This window comes from Anabrus simplex, chromosome 4, assembly GCF_040414725.1.
Source record: "Anabrus simplex isolate iqAnaSimp1 chromosome 4, ASM4041472v1, whole genome shotgun sequence".
Lineage (NCBI taxonomy): Eukaryota > Metazoa > Arthropoda > Insecta > Orthoptera > Tettigoniidae > Anabrus > Anabrus simplex.
The window spans coordinates 262,590,372-262,610,052 of record NC_090268.1 but is presented as its reverse complement, the minus strand read 5'-3'; the positions used below and the strand labels follow the sequence as shown (position 1 = coordinate 262,610,052).

The following is a 19,681-nucleotide window of genomic DNA, read 5'->3' as shown; positions in this document are numbered from 1 at the left end:
ATACTGTCTTAATACTTACTGCCTAAAAATTACTTTGGATATAAAAACTTTTTTGTAACACTCACCGTCCCAAATAAAAACAACTTTCTTCAACTATTTCTGAATTCACTGGAGCCATACAGGTTCACTTTTGTTTTGGCCGAGGGTTTAAGGCTTGATGCCCTTCCTAATGCCATGTGAATTTCGAGAAAAAAATATCAACACAGGATCGAACACAATTCGAACGTCAGCCTTCTGGATTGGAAGTCAATAGCTATGCAACTGAGCTCAACATGATTCCAACGGCCCAAGTACGGTTAAGAACGTATAAACGCATTCTACGTCAGAACACACTAGTAGGGCCTGCGTGAAGTTCCGTGAGAGAATTGCGAATCGCCAATGTTCATATAAATAACGATTTTCAAAGCATTGACCTATAGGTAGGGAGAGAATTCATGAATTTAGATTATAAATGAGACCAGTAACAGTGATGTTCGCCTCTGTAGTGTTGTCACCCCCGGAGGCCTGGGTTCGATTCCCAGCCCTGCGACAAAATGTGAAACGTGATATAAGGACTGAAACGTGGTCCACTCACCCTCGGGAGGTCAACTGAGTAGAGGGGTTCGATTTCGATTACTACCTCAGCCATCCTCGAAGTGGTTTTTCATGGTTTCCCACTTCTCCTCCAGGCAAATGCCGGGATGGCCACGGCCACTTTCTTCCCTCTTCCTTGTCCCCCCTTTCAATCTTCCCATCCCCCACAGTGCCCCTGTTCAGCATAGCAGATGAGGTCGCCTGGATGATGTATTGGTCCTCCTCCCCAGTTGTATCCCCGAACCAAAGGCTCTCGCTTCAGGACACTACCATTGAGGCGGTAGAGGTGGGATCCCTCGCTGAGTCCGAGGGAAAAGCCAACCCTGGACAGTAAACGGATTAAGAAAGAAAGAAAGAAAGAAAGAAAGAAAGAAAGAAAATTAGCTTGTGAATGTCCGACTCGTTGTCTGAATGGTCAGCATATTGGCCTTCGGTTCAGAGGCTCCCGGGTTCGATTTCCGGCCAGGTGGGGGATTTTAACCTTCATTGGTTAATTCTATCGGCCCGGGGGCTGGGTATTTGTGCTGTCCCCAACATCCCTGCAACTCACACATCACACATAACACTATCCTCCACCACAACAACATGCAATTACCTACACATGGCAGATGCCGCCCACCCTCATCGGACGGTCTGCCTTACAAGGGCTGCACTCGGCTAGAAATAGCCACACGAAATTAAAAGCTCGTGAATACTAATAATAATAATAATAATAATAATAATAATAATAATAATAACACTTAATGCTTGCAGTCCTGCGATTTCACTCAGTGCGTCAATTGTACGATGGATTGGATGCTAACACATAAATACACTCTGGTGGTGATTATTGTTTTAAGAGCAAATACAAATGGGGAACCATCCTCATTTAAATCGGAATTAAAGTATCGGCAAGACAAAGGGTCACGAAGAGCGTGAAAATAAAATAATCTAGGCCTCGCAAACCTAATACCGTCAGCGTCGGAAGAATAAAAGAGTCGATCAAGGGAGCTGGTTTGGGAACGATTACAGTGAGGAGCTTAATGTTTGCGTCAGGTAAGGGGCCGCGCGGTTCGTCCACGCTCCCAAAGTGAGAGCCCCATGCAACAGGCAGGGGACACTGTAGATGCATTCTACCACCCCCCCATTCACGGGAGGATAAGTACACTCCTTGAGTTAGCTACTGGGCATTAAAATGCCGGCTTGAAGAGCAAACCAGTCTTTATATTGAGGTTGTTAATGTTATGACAGTTCGACCCCTGCCTGAGATTGTTTAACGCCATCAATTCAGGTCGTCTTCTCCTCCTGTTCGCTTCTCAAAAAAGCAATCAATTAGCATTTATTTCCGTCTCTCATCTCTTTGGTGGGAACATTCACGTGTTTGGTAGCGGAATGTTTTAGAATTATTCTTGAAGGTGTTAGATATCAAGTTACTGTTTAGATAAACTGATCAGTGAGAGGGGGCCGGCTTTTAATTATCAATTAGATGCGCCTCATCGTGGCCGGCTTCGTGCAGCGCAGCTCCGTCACGTTGTACTGTTCAGGAGGGGGACCCGCGTTACCACGGATACTTCTCACGGGTTAACTTGCAGCTTTCGTCCGATTCCAGGAGATGGTAACTTTCAGGGTCTGAATCGCTTATGTTTTATCATAAGCAAAACAGAGCACCCTTATGGGTGGAGGACGTAAAACCGACTAAAAGGAAGACCCCAGAAGGTCTCAACTTGGAAGAGTAGGTTGGCTGTCATAGGGCACCCAGATGATTCTGGAATCGCTTGAGCCAGCCTCCTCACTTTCATTTTTCCTATCCGATCTCCCTTGGTCAAGTAGCTGTGTGGTTTGGGTCACGTAGCTATCAGCTTGCATTCGCGAGATAGTGGGTTCGAACCCCACTGTCGGCAGCCCTGAAGATGGTTTTCCGTGGTTTCCCAATTTCACACCAGACAAATTCTGGGGCTGTGCCTTATGTAAGGCCAAAGAGCAGGACAGCATCTAAATTAAACTCGTAATTGTACTCCAACTATCCGCAACTCCACCCCTCACCTTCCTACCGAAAATCATGTGCGCAACACCTCTTCTACACACCACACCGAGACTCGTTGTGGGGGACATGCACCACACGTTGATACCTACAATGACGAAATTTATCAGTAACTTCGTATCCCCACAAAGGCTTTAAACTCCTACAGAATTTCGTTACATCAACTTTCCTAGCCTGCACTTATACAGGCATTCAAATTATAAGATGCTATCACAACAAAAGAATTGTCATTCAGTTTGTAACAAGAGAATTAATATCATGTACGGTCGATATAACCAAGAAGTGTAATGTGACTTTCTAAAACTGAAATATCCTGCAAAATTAAGTCAGTGTAATAAAATATCATGGTAAACTGCACTTCCAGGTCATTTAGTACAAACACAAAATTAAATCTGTATATAAATTTGCCTCAATTAATATTAATTAGATTTCTTCGTCTCTTTTTTTTCTTTTTTTCTTTCTTTCTTAATCCGTTTACCCTCCAGGGTTGGCTTTTCCCTCGGACTCAGCGACGGATCCCACCTCTAACGCCTCAAGGGCAGTGTCCTGGAGCGTGAGACTTTGGGTCGGGGGGATAAATCGGGCAGAAGGACAAGTAACTCGCCCAGTCGGCCTCATCTGCTATGCTAAGCAGGGGCCTTGTAAGGCGATGGGAAGATCGAAAGGGATAGACAAAGAAGAGGGAAGGAAGCGTCAGTAGTCTTAAGTTAGGTACCATCCCGGCATTTGCCTGGAGGAGAAGTGGGAAACCGCGGAAAACCACTTCGAGGTTGGCTGAGGTGGGAACCGAACCCTTCTACTTAGTTGACCTCCCGAGGCTGAGTGGACCACATTCCAGTCCTCGTACTGCGTTTTAAATTTCGTGGCAGAGCCGGGAATAGAACCCGAGCCTCCACTGCACCATAGAGGGGGTCTTCAATAGATTTACGGACATAAAAGTCATTATTTACCGACGTGCTTATAACATACTGCAACAGTTCTTTCTACCATGTAGTTATGTCTGACTACTGATATCGGGTTGATAGGCAAGGGTCCTCCAATTTTACGTAAAATCCGAGCCATAGAGATGTGCATTTTCATTTCAAAAATTTCGGATAGATTGGCGGGGATTTGAACCGCTGCTACCTTGGTGAGAAATCAGGTGACTTATCACGCCCCCAAAGTTCAGAGGGGCGGTAGGTGTCCTACTTTGGGAAGTTCTATTGTTCAGTAGGAAGATACAGCAGACTACGTGCTTCAACCTGTCAGCAAATAAGACGCAGCTTAACCACGAATGCCACACTTGAATCTCAAACACTTAGCGCACCTGCTACATACGAAGTCTCTCAATCTCTGAGGGATGCTCGGTCACGATCCCACGACCCCTTCAAGTGCAGTCTCAAGAGCTGTTGACGTGTCATTGCCTCTTCTGGCACTGCAGATGCTCTCCAAACGACAGCACGAGGAACATCAAATGCTGGGAGGGAGAAAGCAGTACATCCAGACTATCATGTCGCTTTTTCTAAAATATACCGCATTTTAGTGAAATGACTCTCTCTCGCAAATGAAAAAGGAATGCTTTGCAAATGAAGTTTATTCGTACTAATTTAGTTGATTACTTTATAAATTAGTGTTGACGGTTATCATTTTCAGTACTTTGAATTTTTCTCCCCATTATTTTCTGCAGTAGTTTTCGTTTATTTCTTCTGCCAATGCAATGGATGAAGTAATTATTCTACTTCTACTACTACTACTACTACTACTACTACTACTACTACTACTACTACTACTAATAATAATAATAATAATAATAATAATAATAATAATAAAGCTTCATTTACCGATATGAGGCTGGCGTATTTGAGTGTCTTCAAATATTACAGGACTAAGCCGATATCGAACTTGCCAACCTGGGCTCAGAAGATCAGCGCTCTACCGTCTGAGCCACACAGCCTGGCGAATTTGAATTTACCGACGACTTTGTTGAGAATTATTGTAAGGAATGCGAACTATATTTTTCTCCGTATGTACACAGGCCACTGATGTATCTGAAAACATGGAAAGTAAAGATTTTTCTAGCCTTCTCTTCAGCGTTAAACTGGATAGAGTGGTTACCTCCAAGCCTGTTCACATTAATTACCAAAAATTAAGCCTTTCGGATGATGAGATGAGTTAATTCCTTAACCAAGTGCGTCTCAATAAATCCTTTCAAAATCTGCTGACTAACGGAGAATCACACCTATGTCCTTCCAGGTGAAGCAACTGTGTCTTCGCCCCCTCGGGCAACTAGCCGACAAGTAGTTCAGTAATTCATTATGAGGTATTCCTGCGCAGAGCAAGATGCAGTACTGTGGGATTACTCCGTCAGTTTAGTTTTCATGTCTGGTAAACTATAAGTCAGAAGTTTTAATTTGGAGAAGGAATCATTTTGTTTAGCGGTATAAACTGAGACTAGTAAATAAATTCAAACTAGCCTCACTATAATAGAACGTTACTATCAGACAGCTTTGCCAAATTACACATCAGCACAATGCTAAAGTAATAAGGAAATACAATTTCGTCTGAATCAAATTCAATGAGAGTTTGAGAAAGGGAAGAAACGAAATAGGAAATATTTCGAATGGTGTTTTCGTTCAGGGGTCTTGTCCATTATGAGCCGGCCATAGCGCCACAGTTAGTCATTGCCCTTCGATGCCCAAGGATTTGATCACGGCTGAGGTCAGTGTCATGTAAGGTCTTGTAAAAGCAACATTTAGGTATCATTGGATTCTTTACGAACAAAACCTCTTGTGAAACAAAATACTGACACTCTCGCCTGGCATATGTTTAGACTGGCGAATGGATGTTAAACAATATTATCACCATATTTTATTTATTCTACAGTATGGTAATTCATTCTTACGTAAATAGTAATATAGAATAAAATTAATTTCTTCTTTGAATTTATTATATGTTCCTATTTACTGGAGAAATAAATATGAGCAATAGTTAAATTAATCATTCCTAATTCATATGGTAAAAATGATAACCGTATAATGATATTAACGAATTTCTTCAAAGCTGAACCGATTTATCTTGTGCTCATATTATATTATGCCACAAGAATTGAACTTTTCAGCGCTCATCCGATCAGCTCCTGAAGGTTTAGGTTATTACAGTAGAACAATATCAATGTATGTTAATTTATTTCTACTACAACTGACTGTGAATTACACATGCTATGCTCTCAGTATTTCATAATTTCTTAGTTAGGTGAATAGAGGCTATCAACTGACATTTTGAAAACATGGCTTTTTTCCTCTTTAGTTCCAGTGTTTCATTATTATTATTATTATTATTATTATTGTTATTATTATTATTATTATTATTATTATTATTATTATTATTAAATTAACTCAAGTATGTACTCTGCTTACTGTTTCAGTCGTTCTTCGGGCGGTCATACAACAATCTGAGCTCCATCTCCGAGTGTAAGAACAACGGTGAATGTGTCATCAACAAGAAGAACCGCACCTCCTGCAAGGCTTGTAGACTACGCAAGTGTTTGCTGGTGGGCATGTCCAAGAGTGGCTCTCGGTATGGTCGCCGCTCCAACTGGTTCAAGATACACTGCCTCCTGCAGGAGCAACAACAGCAAGCAGCAGCGGCAGCAGCGTCTCGTCAGAAAACACCGCCCCCACCGCACTTTGATCCGCGCCTGCATCACCAGTTGGCCGCCGCTATGTCGCTGGGGAGACCGACTACCAAGGAAGACCTCATGCTGCTAGGACTGGACGAATACAAGAACTCAACTTCTCCTTCCATTAGTTCCCCAGAGTCTCACAACTCTGATTCGTCGGTTGAGGTGAGCGACGCAAGACTAGCATCTCGTGGCGGGCTCTATCTAAACAAGTGTGGAGAGCTCCAACAACATCACCATCATCATCATCCACAACATGTACCTAAAGATATGTTCGTTCCTCTTCCTTTCGCTTCCTTGGCATCTCTCGGTCATGTATTTCCTCCAACTGCACCATTCCTTCCTCCATCGTCGGCCGCAGCGGCATTCAACGGCACTCAGCATCAGCCATTCCTCTTCCCTCCCTCCAGCTATCTATACCCTCCTCACGCTCCCAAACCACTACCCCCTCACGGCCTGCTTAAGACCACTACTACCAACAATAACAACAGGTATATACAAAACAATAACAATAACAACAACAATGAACCCAGCCACGTCGATGTATACCACAAGCGGTTCTTTCTGGACGCTGTATTGCAATCACAACGATCTCCGAGCGCTGAGGAAGAGGAGGAAGAAGACGATGACGATACCGAGACGGAAGGTGATGGAGTAGTATCCCCTCTACCACAGGAAAATCCTATGGACCTCTCGATGAAAAGTATTCGAGCTCAAGAGGAACGTAAACGTGACTCAACTCCCCCCAGAGTAAACAACGACGGAGATGACTCTACGGACCATGAGGAAGAAGAAGGTAGAAACTCGCATCACGGAGATAATGAAGAGGATGATGGCATCAGTTTTGAACGCAGCGATGACATGACAAGTGTAAGAAGCCTAGCACAGCACAGAACTACCCCTATGGACCTTACGACTAAGGCGTAGATTACATATGTGATTTAAAATGTGGTTAAACTCGCAACCTGTGATGTTCAAGCAGTTATATGACTGTCACAGGTTTCTCGTAATAGCAGATTGTCAATCAGTAAGAATCTGTCCATTACAGCTCCATGTTTTACAATGTTGCCCTTTAACTGTCCTCTTATAAAGGAATTCTGCATGAATTACACAATTTCAGATTATACAGTACAAGATCCTGTTCTGGACATCCAGTAAAGTTGTTCTACAACGAAGACAATCTTATGATTATGATAAGCAGGCACAAATCCATCCACTGATGATGGAATCAACACAAGCCATTTACCATATTAAAATTGCTGTTACACAAAATGTTTGCACTTTCAATAGGCACATTTTATCTCCTGGAGCTGTGACTGGTAAAAGAGACATATTTGTTCCCAGCTTCATGAAAGTTCTGATGTTCTTGTTTAAATTTCAGCAACCAGAGTATTTGACTGAAATATTTTTTTCCATATTTTGCAAATATCTTATCTCAGTAAATTGCCATTGCTATGAAAATCTCAGTGAAAGAGAATATAGCCTACTAGCATTACGTTCATTTAAAATCGTTCTATCACATTAATAGAATAGGGATGTTTCGATAAATACTGATTTTCAACATCGCTTAAGGATCATATACGTTTTTACGAATAGTTTAGGGGAACATGTATATATTAAGATCTATGACAATTCGATACAGCTTAGTAAGGATTTTAAAAAATGCATTCGTAAACATATATCAGAAAGAGTCACCGTTTTCGAAATTGGTTACATGTGTGAACGAAACTTTAGAAAAAGAACTTAGTCTAAGACTTCAGTGACATGAACTTTCCGTAAAGAAAGAAGTGATAATGAACATTATTATGATAATTGTATTTGATTATCAGCGCACTGTGTTGACGTGAATAAGATATACAGACTTCAAGTAAAAGCTGTAATTAATTTCGAACGGAAACTACGTTAATTTATACCAAATCGAGCCTTGCCTTAAATTGTGTTAAAATAGTTGTTTGCGAGTGTTTCTCATGCACATTAGAAGTCGAATAATAAAAGATAAGAAGAAAGCATTTTGAAGAACTAGACAAGTGAACAGTTTAGAAAAATGAGAAGTTACAAATCTTCTAATCAAGATGTTGACCCTATGAGCAGACAATGGTTGAACCATCGATCAAAGTAATTGAGCAGTTGTGTTTAAAGTCTGACGTGTACGATACACGGTTACGTGTTTAGCGAAATGGCAGGGGACTGCTTCCACTTGTATTGGTCATTAATCTTGCTCCGACGTGACCTGACCCGAGTAAGACGAACAACCCTCTAACCTCTTATTGTGTTCTGTGGCGGGGCTGTGCAAGCAAGCAACAGAGTGTTCAGTTACCTTCAGCGAGTGTGTTTAATGGTGCAGTCCCAAACTCTCCAGTGCTTCTTGCAAAGGAAAGGTTCCATGACAACGAATATTCTAGAGTAGAAATAAATAACTTCCTTCCTTTATGTCTTCTTTATATCTGTCTTGTACGTATATCACTGTACTACTGATATCCAAATCGCCTGGTATAGCACAACATAAAGATCCCTTACCCATGTGTAAGCATGTACTTTTAGTCATATTTAACATTCATTACTAAATTTACTTCAAGAAACGACGGGTGTATACTTATTCATATTCTATTCTACGGATTGCAGTTAACCAAGAATAAATTTCAAGACCTATTTAGCATCTATATGAGGATACGTAATATACATAGGCATTACCTTCTAAAAATAATCAAAGCACACTTTTATAAATCAAAAATACCTGTTGATCTCATCGTATATTATTTACCTGTTGCTCATATGTGCTCAAAATAATGGGGATTATGCCACGTTTATCTCTCAACGTAGTACGGATATATGCACACACATTTACCTATTGCACCATGGTTGATTCTTATGTATTATATAAAATTAGAAAAAAATAAAATCTTCACTCATCCTCAAAGAATTAAGGTGTATTTACTATTTTCTCTCTTATTCTCAGCGATAAGAGGTATTCATTTTGTGTCATTCACTTCATTTCAAAAACATCGATACATTCTTCACCTTATAAAATGTTTCAAAGGAAGTACATGGGCTGCGTTCAGTTCAGATACTAAGGATTGGAAAACATTATTGTTTTGATGAAAATATGAATTTTATCAAAGTGCATGTTGTAGAAATATATTCTCGAAAAGTATTTCAAAGTAAAACTGAACTACTTCTTTTTGTTTGTTCCTTACGAAAACAAGGTGTCTGCGGTAAAGCGTAGTAGTTTGTCGGAAAGTATGAGAGGCAATATTAAATACGCTCTTATTCACCGAAGATGGGAGAAGATTTACACTACTTCATCAAGAAGAAATATAAAACTTAGCTCGTGATTAATGAATCACTGTTGTTATCCTACGCAATATCACTTTGTTGTTTTAATAACAGTTCCAGTGACGTACCTGAATGCAAAATCCATATTTTTCATAAATCTCGCAATACAATCGAGAGGAGATCGGACTGCTAACCGTGCTTTACGTTAATTGGTTTTTGAGCTCTGTTTCCTAAAGTTTCGCATTCATGACTTATATCTAAATATCGGAGGGGATTTGCTACGTAAATTTCACAATCTCTATAGGTAACAAAATTTACGATTTTGGGAATATTTGACAATACGCAGGTAGAAATATTACTGGCTCAAATACACACTTTATTGTTAACAAAATGCATTATATTAATGTAATGTATTATTGAAAATAATTTGATTAATTGCAAGGTTTTGGGCAGGGTGTATTCTGTATTAAGTAGCACAGTTATATTCCCTTGATATTTACTTTCCATTGCCAAAACTTGCAATTTGAAATGTCTTACAGAAGTAATGGCGAGGAACTGGTTTTCAAAATCACAGAGATTTGTGTTTCTACAACTTAACCTCGATTTTTTGGATAAATTGCATGGTGTATTGAAAACAACGGTTACTGACCTTAGCATTTCCGAAATTAATTTTCTTTTAACTGTACCGGATGAAGAAGGTCGTGTAGGCTTCATAAAACTATGAGGTAATGAAAGAAACAAAAGCGTTCTCAGGAAAGGCTATTAACAAACAATTAGGAGGAAAGGAGCAATTAAAACGAGAATATGAACTCTGTCTGATATAATCAATCATGTGATGGCGGGTGGGCCATGGCGAAGTCGTCCATCACGGCCTAATGGATCCCTGTACTTCGTGACACAATTTGTCAAAGACCTAATGCAAAATGAAGATGAACTTGAAATCGTGCACCCACATCGAATTACAAAGTGATTACTTTAAATGTAAAAATACACATCATTTAAAATAAAATTCTCCCACAATATTACATCCGATATAACTGAAATGACTCATCCTCAAATCTAGAAGTCATTAACCAGGCAACGTTAAGAGATACAGCGTACTAAATTACCACCAGAAAGCACAACGCCTCGATATATTTTCTTATTAAAAGTAATTGCAACAGAAGATCAGAATTTCTCAGTCTCGGTTTTGTGGATTAAGAAATATGATTAACTCATATCTACTGATAGCGGCATCATTTTACGAAATTTCATGTTTTACAGTCTACAATTGTAATAACTACAAACGTTATTTCTGAGTAATGCTAGCACTATGTAGTGGAAAGCGATACTTTAGGAAGTGTTTTTACGCGAAGTTTCACATCACAAGGAGACACCTGATCTGACAATCAAATAGACGTGTATGAAACTGCAATTAAATTTCAATGTTTCAGTCGACTGCTAAGATATCTTTCAACCTATACTCACGCACTAAAGAGAGATCGGGTAATGAGTACGTTTCTCAAACTAAACACCAGTTTACTACCTGAAAACACCACAGAAACAGAGTAAAATATAAAAGCTCCACACACGTACGGTAAGTCATGAACCTACCATCTTCTGAATTCAAGCTTACAACTACACTACCCGTACCACGAACGCAACTCTTGGAGTAATAATAATAATAATAATAATAATAATAATAATAATAATAATAATAATAATACACTTCAGCCTACTCAAGTTAATTCTGGTGTCACTGAAGCTGCCCCCACTTACTCTTTTCGATTTTCACCGGGTTTTAAAGACTGGATACTCTTCCTTTCACCAGATGATTTTTCACGTGAAAATTTCAGTTTGGGTCCGATCGGGATTCAAAGCCAGTAGCTAAACCTTTGTGTTAATGTGTTAATCACGTCTCCAATAATAATAATAATAATAATAATAATAATAATAATAATAATAATAATAATAATAATAATTTCATTTTTACGATTATGTACTCGTTTGGTTTTCGGATAACAGCCAACTTCTGTGTAGTTTATCAGTAGACTTAGTCTGAAATGACCAAAAATAAAATCTACTTTATGGGCATTAGATGAAATATCTGTTCTGGACTTGTACCATACAGCGATACAGCTGTACACTTTGTGCAGTCCCTACTTAATTTAAAATGAGCACATTTCAGCTTTAATTATCCCCTCATTTCATCATCTTTCAAAGTGTGCTATACGTTAAGAAGACTGCGATTATTGTATGAGTAAAAATACACTTACTGGGAACTGTAAAAATCAATCGCTATACCAGAATGATGAAGATATCACGCGCTGTATACTGGAGGTATGCTTTGTTAATCATTGTAAATATCAAAATTATACAAGAGGATATAGAGAAGATATTAAATTTATCTTTCTCTGACAATTGTAATGTAAAATGGCTAGTGTACTAGTGTTACTGAAGCGCGCTGCGAAGGAAATGTTATCTTTCTGTAGTGTGCTAAATTAAACCCTCTACCCACTACCCGAGTGTGCTAGTCAGTTCTTGGTAGTCGGTCGAGGGTTGCGTTCTTGGCCAGTATTTATACGTACCTATATCTTTACTGTGTTTTTTGTTTTGTTAATATTACAAAGATGTGTATAAAGTGAAATTCAAACTATGTTGATAAATGTTCTATTTCACTTTCAAAATATGTATTTAATTATTTTTATCCAGATCATCTCTTTCCCCATTACTCCCAGAAAGATTTTTTTTATTCTCTGAAATCAATGTTACAATATCCAGTAATGAAAACAACAAGTTAAGTAACAAAGTTCTAAAAGCACACAATGGTGAAGGGACAATGAATATCTGGTCTTTTTAATACACATTTATGTGAAAAGATGTTCAGACATCCAGAAAAGGAAATAGTCAACTAAATTGCGAGGTTCTAAATGTATACAACAAGATATGCAGATCGTGTGGATCCCTGCAGGTATAGGGAAGCCATGTGGTCAGTATAACGACTATTCAGTCACGCTGCTCTGTTTTCATGACCGAGCTCACTGCCTCTCATATCAAACATCTGTTCAACTGACTTCATGCGGCTCAGTGAATCCCAACTCTCAGAGTAAGTATCATTGAATTGGCTGAGAATTGAGGTAAAGGCTCTAGGCAAGGGACAGAGTATCTACCCATACACCATGGAGCAGAGGAAGACGTGTACAGTACACGGCTCTTTTGAAGGGGAGAAGGTTTTGCCGGTCAAGATGGTCGAGCAATAACCATTTAGGATGCTATCACACTGACCGCCTGGCAATCCAATAACTGCAGCCTGCATAGCTTACCAAGCGAAGTCTCCTGTGAGCTACCACAATGTTAGCTTTCTTGGAGAAGTTTATTTTTAAGTATGGTGTAACTATTTAACTGTAACTGACTTCTCACTACAGATAGAACGACCGTTCGTGGCAGCTTTGCTACCAAGAATTACTCTCTTACACAAAAAAACATACTTGAACACCCTTGAGTATTGTATCCTCGAGAAAAACCTCCTTGGAAGCATTATTCGGGTAAAAGTTTGAAAATCGACAGAGTTGGCTAAGCGGCTTGGGTCATATAGTTGTGAGCTTGCATTCGGTAGGTAGTAAGTTCGAACCCCACTATCAGCAGCCCTGAGGATCGTTTGCCGTGGTTTCAATTTTCACACCAGGTAATTGTTAGAGATGTAATTAGCGCCATGGTCGCTTCATTCCTATTCCTATTGCCTCGTCGCCAAAAGACATGTCACTGCGAAGTAAAACAAATAGGAAAAAAAGGCTGGAAACGGAAGAGGCCAAAATATAAGTTCAGGTATTACTACAAAGACTCCACTGGGCTCTGACAGACGACGACCTTTCTGCTCAACATCTTGGGTTCAAATTTCGGTATCTGGTTATGCAATTCATGCTCCAAATTGGTGGAAATGGAACAAGTTTTCCCTGACACCTCTCGATTTCCCGTCACTTTTATTTTTAGCGTATGGCCTTTAGCGCCGGCAATTTCCGAGGACACGTCCGAATCGCTAGTTTTGTAACTATTTTGCCGGTACATCCGATGGGGGTGAGCTATATGTAGGCCTACCACTGTATGAGGGATTTTCTGTGGGTGTAGGTGTAATTGTACGAACTGAAAATGGGAAGGCCTTGAGAAAGGTACCATCCCGCAATTTGCCTTAAGTTGAAATGGAAAATCACAGAAAACCATTTCAAAGAGAGGCACCTGAGGATCCGAACCCATCTTTCTCCCTAATACAGATATATCTTGTTTAGTGGATCTTTCAACATACGGTTAATTCCTCTGGCTTGGGGACTAGGTGTTTTTGTTCGTCTTAATACATTTCCCACACACAACACTACACACCAGCAACCACCCAAGAACATTCCTCCACATAGAGTTGACGTCAGGAAGGAAATCCGGCAGTATAACTGGGCCAAATCCATACGAAGTACTGACCTCAATTAATGGAGAAAAGGAAGGGGAAGAAGAAATTTTTACGGAGCCGAATGCTGCTGTAGCTACTAGACAGAACTTCAGATGAGGTGAGTATTCCACTGTTATTTTAAAAGTACAGTATTTCTTGATATCCAATTATATGCTCTCTAGGAATTAGAGGATGGATATAGAAGTCGAGGCCGACAAATATCAGATAGTAGCAAATGAATAACATGCGCGGGATAGCTTTTCTCATATAAAAGTTAGAGATTCGGCCTTTAAAAACATTAGTACCAAAGATTAAGTGAGCTATTAAATTTTTTTTTTTTTTTTGCTAGTTGCTTTACGTCGCATCGACACAGATAGGTCTTATGGCGACGATGGGACAGGGAAGGGCTAGGAGTGGGAAGGAAGCGGCCGTGGCCTTAATTAAGGTACAACCCCAGCATTTGCCTGATGTGAAAATGGGAAACCACGGAAAACCATCTTCAGGGCTGCCGACAGTGGGGTTCGAACCTACTATCTCCCGAATACTGGATACTGGCCGCACTTAAGCGACTGCAGCTATCGAACTCGGTGCTAGTAATTTTACATGATTGTAGACATCGTGATCAAAGCCAAAACGATTGATGATGTGAAATTCAGAAGATTTTCATCTCGAAGAACAGACATGATATTTAATTTCCCTTAGGCCATCAGCCCGATAAATGAATAAAACATAAGGACTATCGATGTACACTTAACCCTTAAAAATAAATCTGAAGAAAATACTTTGAAAAGAATTGTTCATGGTTCTTTAGCAAGTGTGGAACATTCTAGGCAATGTCTATGGGATATAGACGAATACAGTTTCTCTAAAACTGTTAATAGGAGCCGCGAAAAGGATGAGAATTTCGGAAACTATGTACACCTGATAAATCACGAGCATTTAGTTAAAGTAACTGCATCTGAAATGAACCTTTACTCCCTCACCTTTATAATCAAAAAGATTTTGGGAGTGAACAGCGAAGTTCATACGTACATTTCAAGTTTGAAGATAGTATTTTACTCCAATAAGTATCTGTTTCTAAAGAATACGGCTCGCTCATGACTAGACCCTTGCCCATATAAAGAAACGGTCAGTTAAACCAATAATATGAAACAGAAGGGTCTATCCAGAAATATATATTATTATACAGTATATTAATTTACGATATTATAAACAATATTTCGAAAAACATTAAGCTTACAAATTTTGCTTTATGACAATAATTATTTAATCGGGGAAAGATAATATAAGAGTACATACCGCCGTGATTGTCTGCCAAGCCTAGAAATATTAGATTCAGTTTATGTTCTAAACGCTGTGTCTTTCATTTCACGACAACTTTCATTTTTCACTAAAGTAAACTTTGGGAAAATTGGACTATAAACTGTAATGTAAATATTCAGCACTCATTTGACGGTCACTAAAAACAGTACACCTACTTACTGAACTGAATAAATCAATAAAATTACTAAAAATAGTGTCCACATTATTGTAAGCGATAAGTAATATGTGTCAAAACAGACAGTACTTAAATTACAAACATACCCTAAACATCAAGATCCGTCATTATAACATGTAAACCGGGAGAGTTGGCCGTGCGGTAAGGGGCGCGCAGCTGTGAGCTTGCATTCGGGAGATTGTTGGCAGCCCTGAAGATGGTTTTCCGAGGTTTCCCATTTTCACACCAGAGAAATGCTGGGGTCGTATCTTAATTAAGACCACGGACGCTTCCTTCCCACTACTAGACCTTTCCAGTCCCATCGTTGCCATAAGACCTGCAGTATCTGTGTCGGTGCGACGTAAAGCAAATTGCATATACAAATATATGAAAAGTGACGATGGCAAAACGTATCACACTGAGTTGGTACTGCAAGTGTTCAAAAACTTCACCCTCTGGTCTCACGAATAACTGATCATAATGAACATACAGGTCGTAAAACATTTAAATCATTAGAAATTGTCTAACCATCGTCACCTTGGTCTCCCTCTACTGCTCTTGCCCTCCATGACCGAGTCCATTTTTTACTAGATACCCTCCATTCACCTCTTAAGAACCCACCACCTAAGCCGGTTATGCGTACAGCTTCATCAGTCGAGTTAATTCCTAACATAGCCGTTAACTCCTCATTTCAGGTGCCCTCCTGCCATTGTTCCCACCTCTTTGTACCTTTTATCATTGTTATTAGTTTCATATCTGTTACTTATAAAATTATGAAACAGATATCCTGATTCCACTCAGCTTTCACTCCCGTAAAGCAAGGTTGTTCTGAAAACAGACTGGTGTAAATATAGTTTCTTCCGGAAGCGAACTTATTGCATTAGCTTTGCTGCACCTTGATGTAAACTCAGTTCCATCTCATTAACTTCTCTGATGAGGTTGGCGCCAGGAAGAGCATCCGGTCGTGAAAACTCGCTACGAAGATTTATCTCACTTCATACCCGACCCCGCAGAGAAACGGAACAAGGGTTGAACGTACATACTCACTGCACCTACTTTGAAGTTCCAAGATATTAGATTGCATTCTTTCAGCACAATCTGCTATTAAGACTAAATCGTCGGCTTACTACATTTCCACCTAACTGAATCCGTCCCTGCCACTTTATACCTTTCAGTAGATGATCCATGTAAACTATGAACAAAAAAGGTGAAAGATTACAGTTTTGTATAGCACCTCTAAGTACCTTGAACCAAGAACTCATTCTACCATCAATTCTTACCCCAGCCCAATTGTAAACATAAATGCCCTTGATTGCTTTTAAAAACCAATAGTCAGAGATCTATTATGAGTTCACCTGATTTAGCCAAAATCCCATAGTACCCCAGTAAGGCCAGCATTTTTCCCCCGGTACTCTGTCATATCTACGTAACATACGTAACATCAGTGAAATAGTTGTTAGAATCCTTCCTGTTTCCTTGCTTACAGATTGGCGTATTTCTTGCTTTCCACCAGTCAGAGGTTACCTTATTAATAATTCATGCTAATCCATGAGAATCAATTTCATCCCTGCCTTTCCACTATATTTCACCATTTTCGGTCTAATTTCATCTATTCCTGCCGCTTTATGAAAATGTACCATTCTTTCCATTTCCAAAAGCGTAATTTCACCAACATCATTGTCCTCCTTCCTATGAGCTCGGTTGTTCGCGACGTTACCAGAAGGATTTAGTTTTACGTTCATAAGATTTTAAAAATATTCCTTCGACCTGTCTAGTGATTATCTAGGATCTAGTATGAGTTCGCCTGATTTAGCCTAAACACTATTCATTTCCTTTTCCCTCCCTTTCCTAATTGCTGTCCATAGAGATTTCCCCGCCACTTGACCTAGCCTTTCAGGGTTAATACCGACATCATCCCACGACTTCTTGGATTCAACAATTATTTGCTTCGCTCTTGTTTTTTTCCATCTAAGTACAATTTCCCATTTGTATCAGTCCATTTCTGATACGCCTTCTTTTTACATTAACAAGCTGTTCTCACTTCATCAGTACTCCAAGATGTTCGCTATTTTCAATCTTCACTCACAGTTGTTCCTAGGCATTCCCTTGCTCTTCCTACAACAGAATCCCTGTATACATCCATTCCCTTTCTATATCCTGAACCTGCTTACTGTCTATTGTTTGGAACTTTTCACTAATCGTATCCATATATTTCTAATTACTTCGTCCTGGAGGTTTTCTACCCTGATTCGACTGCAGACAGATTCCACTTTCTTTATCCTAGACCTAGAGATACTTAGTTCACTACGAATCCGTATCATAAAAATCCCTGGAATTCCCGCACATTTCTAACAGATTTCTTGAATTCAAAGTCTGTTTATAGTCTATTATGGACCTGGCGCCCCTACCCTCCCATGTATAACGGTGAGTAGCCTTATGCTTGAAGAAGTGTAGTAAATGCTTCCCATTCCCATTGCCTTTGTATATTCCCCGCATTTACCCATCGATTTTTCGTATCCTTCACTTCTATTTCCAACTCTCGCATTGAAAAGGCCTATTAACACTAACAGTAGTACGGCCTCTCCCTAGTGTTAGGCAACCCTTCTAACGCATGAAAATAGTTTTTTCTATTTGTTTTACGTCGCACCGACACAGATAGGTCTTATGGCTACGATGGGACAGGAAAGGCCTAGGAATAGGAAGGAAGCGGCCGTGGCCTTAATTAAGGTACAGCCCCAGCATTTGTCTGGTGTGAAAATGGGAAACCACGGAAAAACATCTTCAGGGCTGCCGACAGTGGGGTTCGAACCCACTATCTCCCGGATGCGAGCTCATAGTTGCGCGCTCCTAACCGCACGACCAACTCGCCCGATATGAAAATAGTAAAGTCTCGCGGAAACAAGCCGAACTAAGTAAAGTGTACTTACATTTCAAGTTTATTAAGAGATGTCACTGGTGTTGTTTTGTGTGCCACCTAGGGACTTGGACTGTGTTCAACTTATTAGAGAATTGCTTCGGTTTAGGGGTTAGCACTAAGATGGCTTAAGTAATTTGTTTTTAAGTGGCTACTACAGCCTCTTCATTCAAACTATCCAATCAGCGCCCAGATCGTCTCTATAAACACTGCAAACTTGAACCTTATATTCCTGCCTGGATCTTTAGGGGGGTGTAACGATAAGTGAAGTTCTCCTAGAAGACGACGGACTGGCTGGGGCAGCATTAAGATAGGCAGCTGTATTGACCTAATATGTGAACTATGCTGCGCGTGGCGACGGGAAGATAGCAGTGAAATGTAACAGTTTAGGGTGTGCTTAGATTACCTTAGTTTTAACGTAGAGCTTCTTAAATATCTGTTAGTTTTGTAATACGTAGGCTCCTTGGCTGTCTGCGGACGAAATGTAAACCCCCTTATGGGTATCAGGTAATTGAAGGATGCATGAGTGTGTACCCTCGTTTCCTTTATTCACTTTGCTTTCTGGTGACTAAGTTCTTCCAAGTTATAAATTTAAATCTTGCGTATATCGTGTTGTGGCTTCCCTATTGAGTCAAATGGTGTAAAACCCGCTAAGCTTTTAAGCATTATAAGAGGCGTCTGGATATGAATTCTTGGCCCGTTCGACCATTGAAAACTGAAGTTGTAGTTCAGGATTCGTGACCCTTCTGATAAGTAACTGTTTGATGTTGTTGATTTTATTACCCTCTGATATGTAATTTTTTATGTTCTAGCTGCCTTCATGCATATTTAAACAAAGTTTGAGGTTCAATTACCCCTCTGTAGGGTAACTCTTAGTATAGGTTCAAGCCTCACTTCTCCCTCACATACCAAAGGTGTAATAAACGAAAAGGTCTTGTCTTGTAAAATGGGAACTTCTTCTTTCGCGCTACTGATTGTTAATTATTAAGCTCTAAAGATTGTTTTTTTATTACGCCTAATTAAGATTTATTGTTATATCTTGTTAATCATTGCTAAAGGTTGTCAAATTTCTGCTTTCGTTGCTGTTTGTTGTTGTAGCTTTTGAAAAGAGAAAATAATCAAACAGAAAAAAAGATCATTTTGAGAATACAGTTCTAAATTTAAAGGATTTCTCTGGTGGTATTCGTCCACATGCCTGGACCCTGCAGTTTCTTCCCCTCTATTCCTTGATAACCTGTAACAAGCATTATCCTATATTTGCTATTGACCATGACTACGATGTTAGTGCTTCATAGAATTTATTGACTTAGTCCTCATCTGTACCCTCATATGGTAAGTAGTCTGAGCCAGTT

At 39.7% G+C, this 19,681-nt stretch overlaps 1 protein-coding gene across 1 annotated transcript in view; it reads left to right on the top strand.

Annotated features, from left to right (window-relative positions):
• LOC136872636 (knirps-related protein) overlaps positions 1-7,846 on the top strand; it is a 115,591-nt gene extending 107,745 nt beyond the window's left edge. The window contains exon 3 of the mRNA XM_067146444.2: positions 5,997-7,846. Within this exon, the coding sequence (XP_067002545.2) occupies positions 5,997-7,178 (1,182 nt within the window). The 3' untranslated portion in view covers positions 7,179-7,846. The remainder of the gene's footprint in view (positions 1-5,996) is intronic.
• The last annotated feature ends 11,835 nt before the right edge of the window (positions 7,847-19,681 follow it).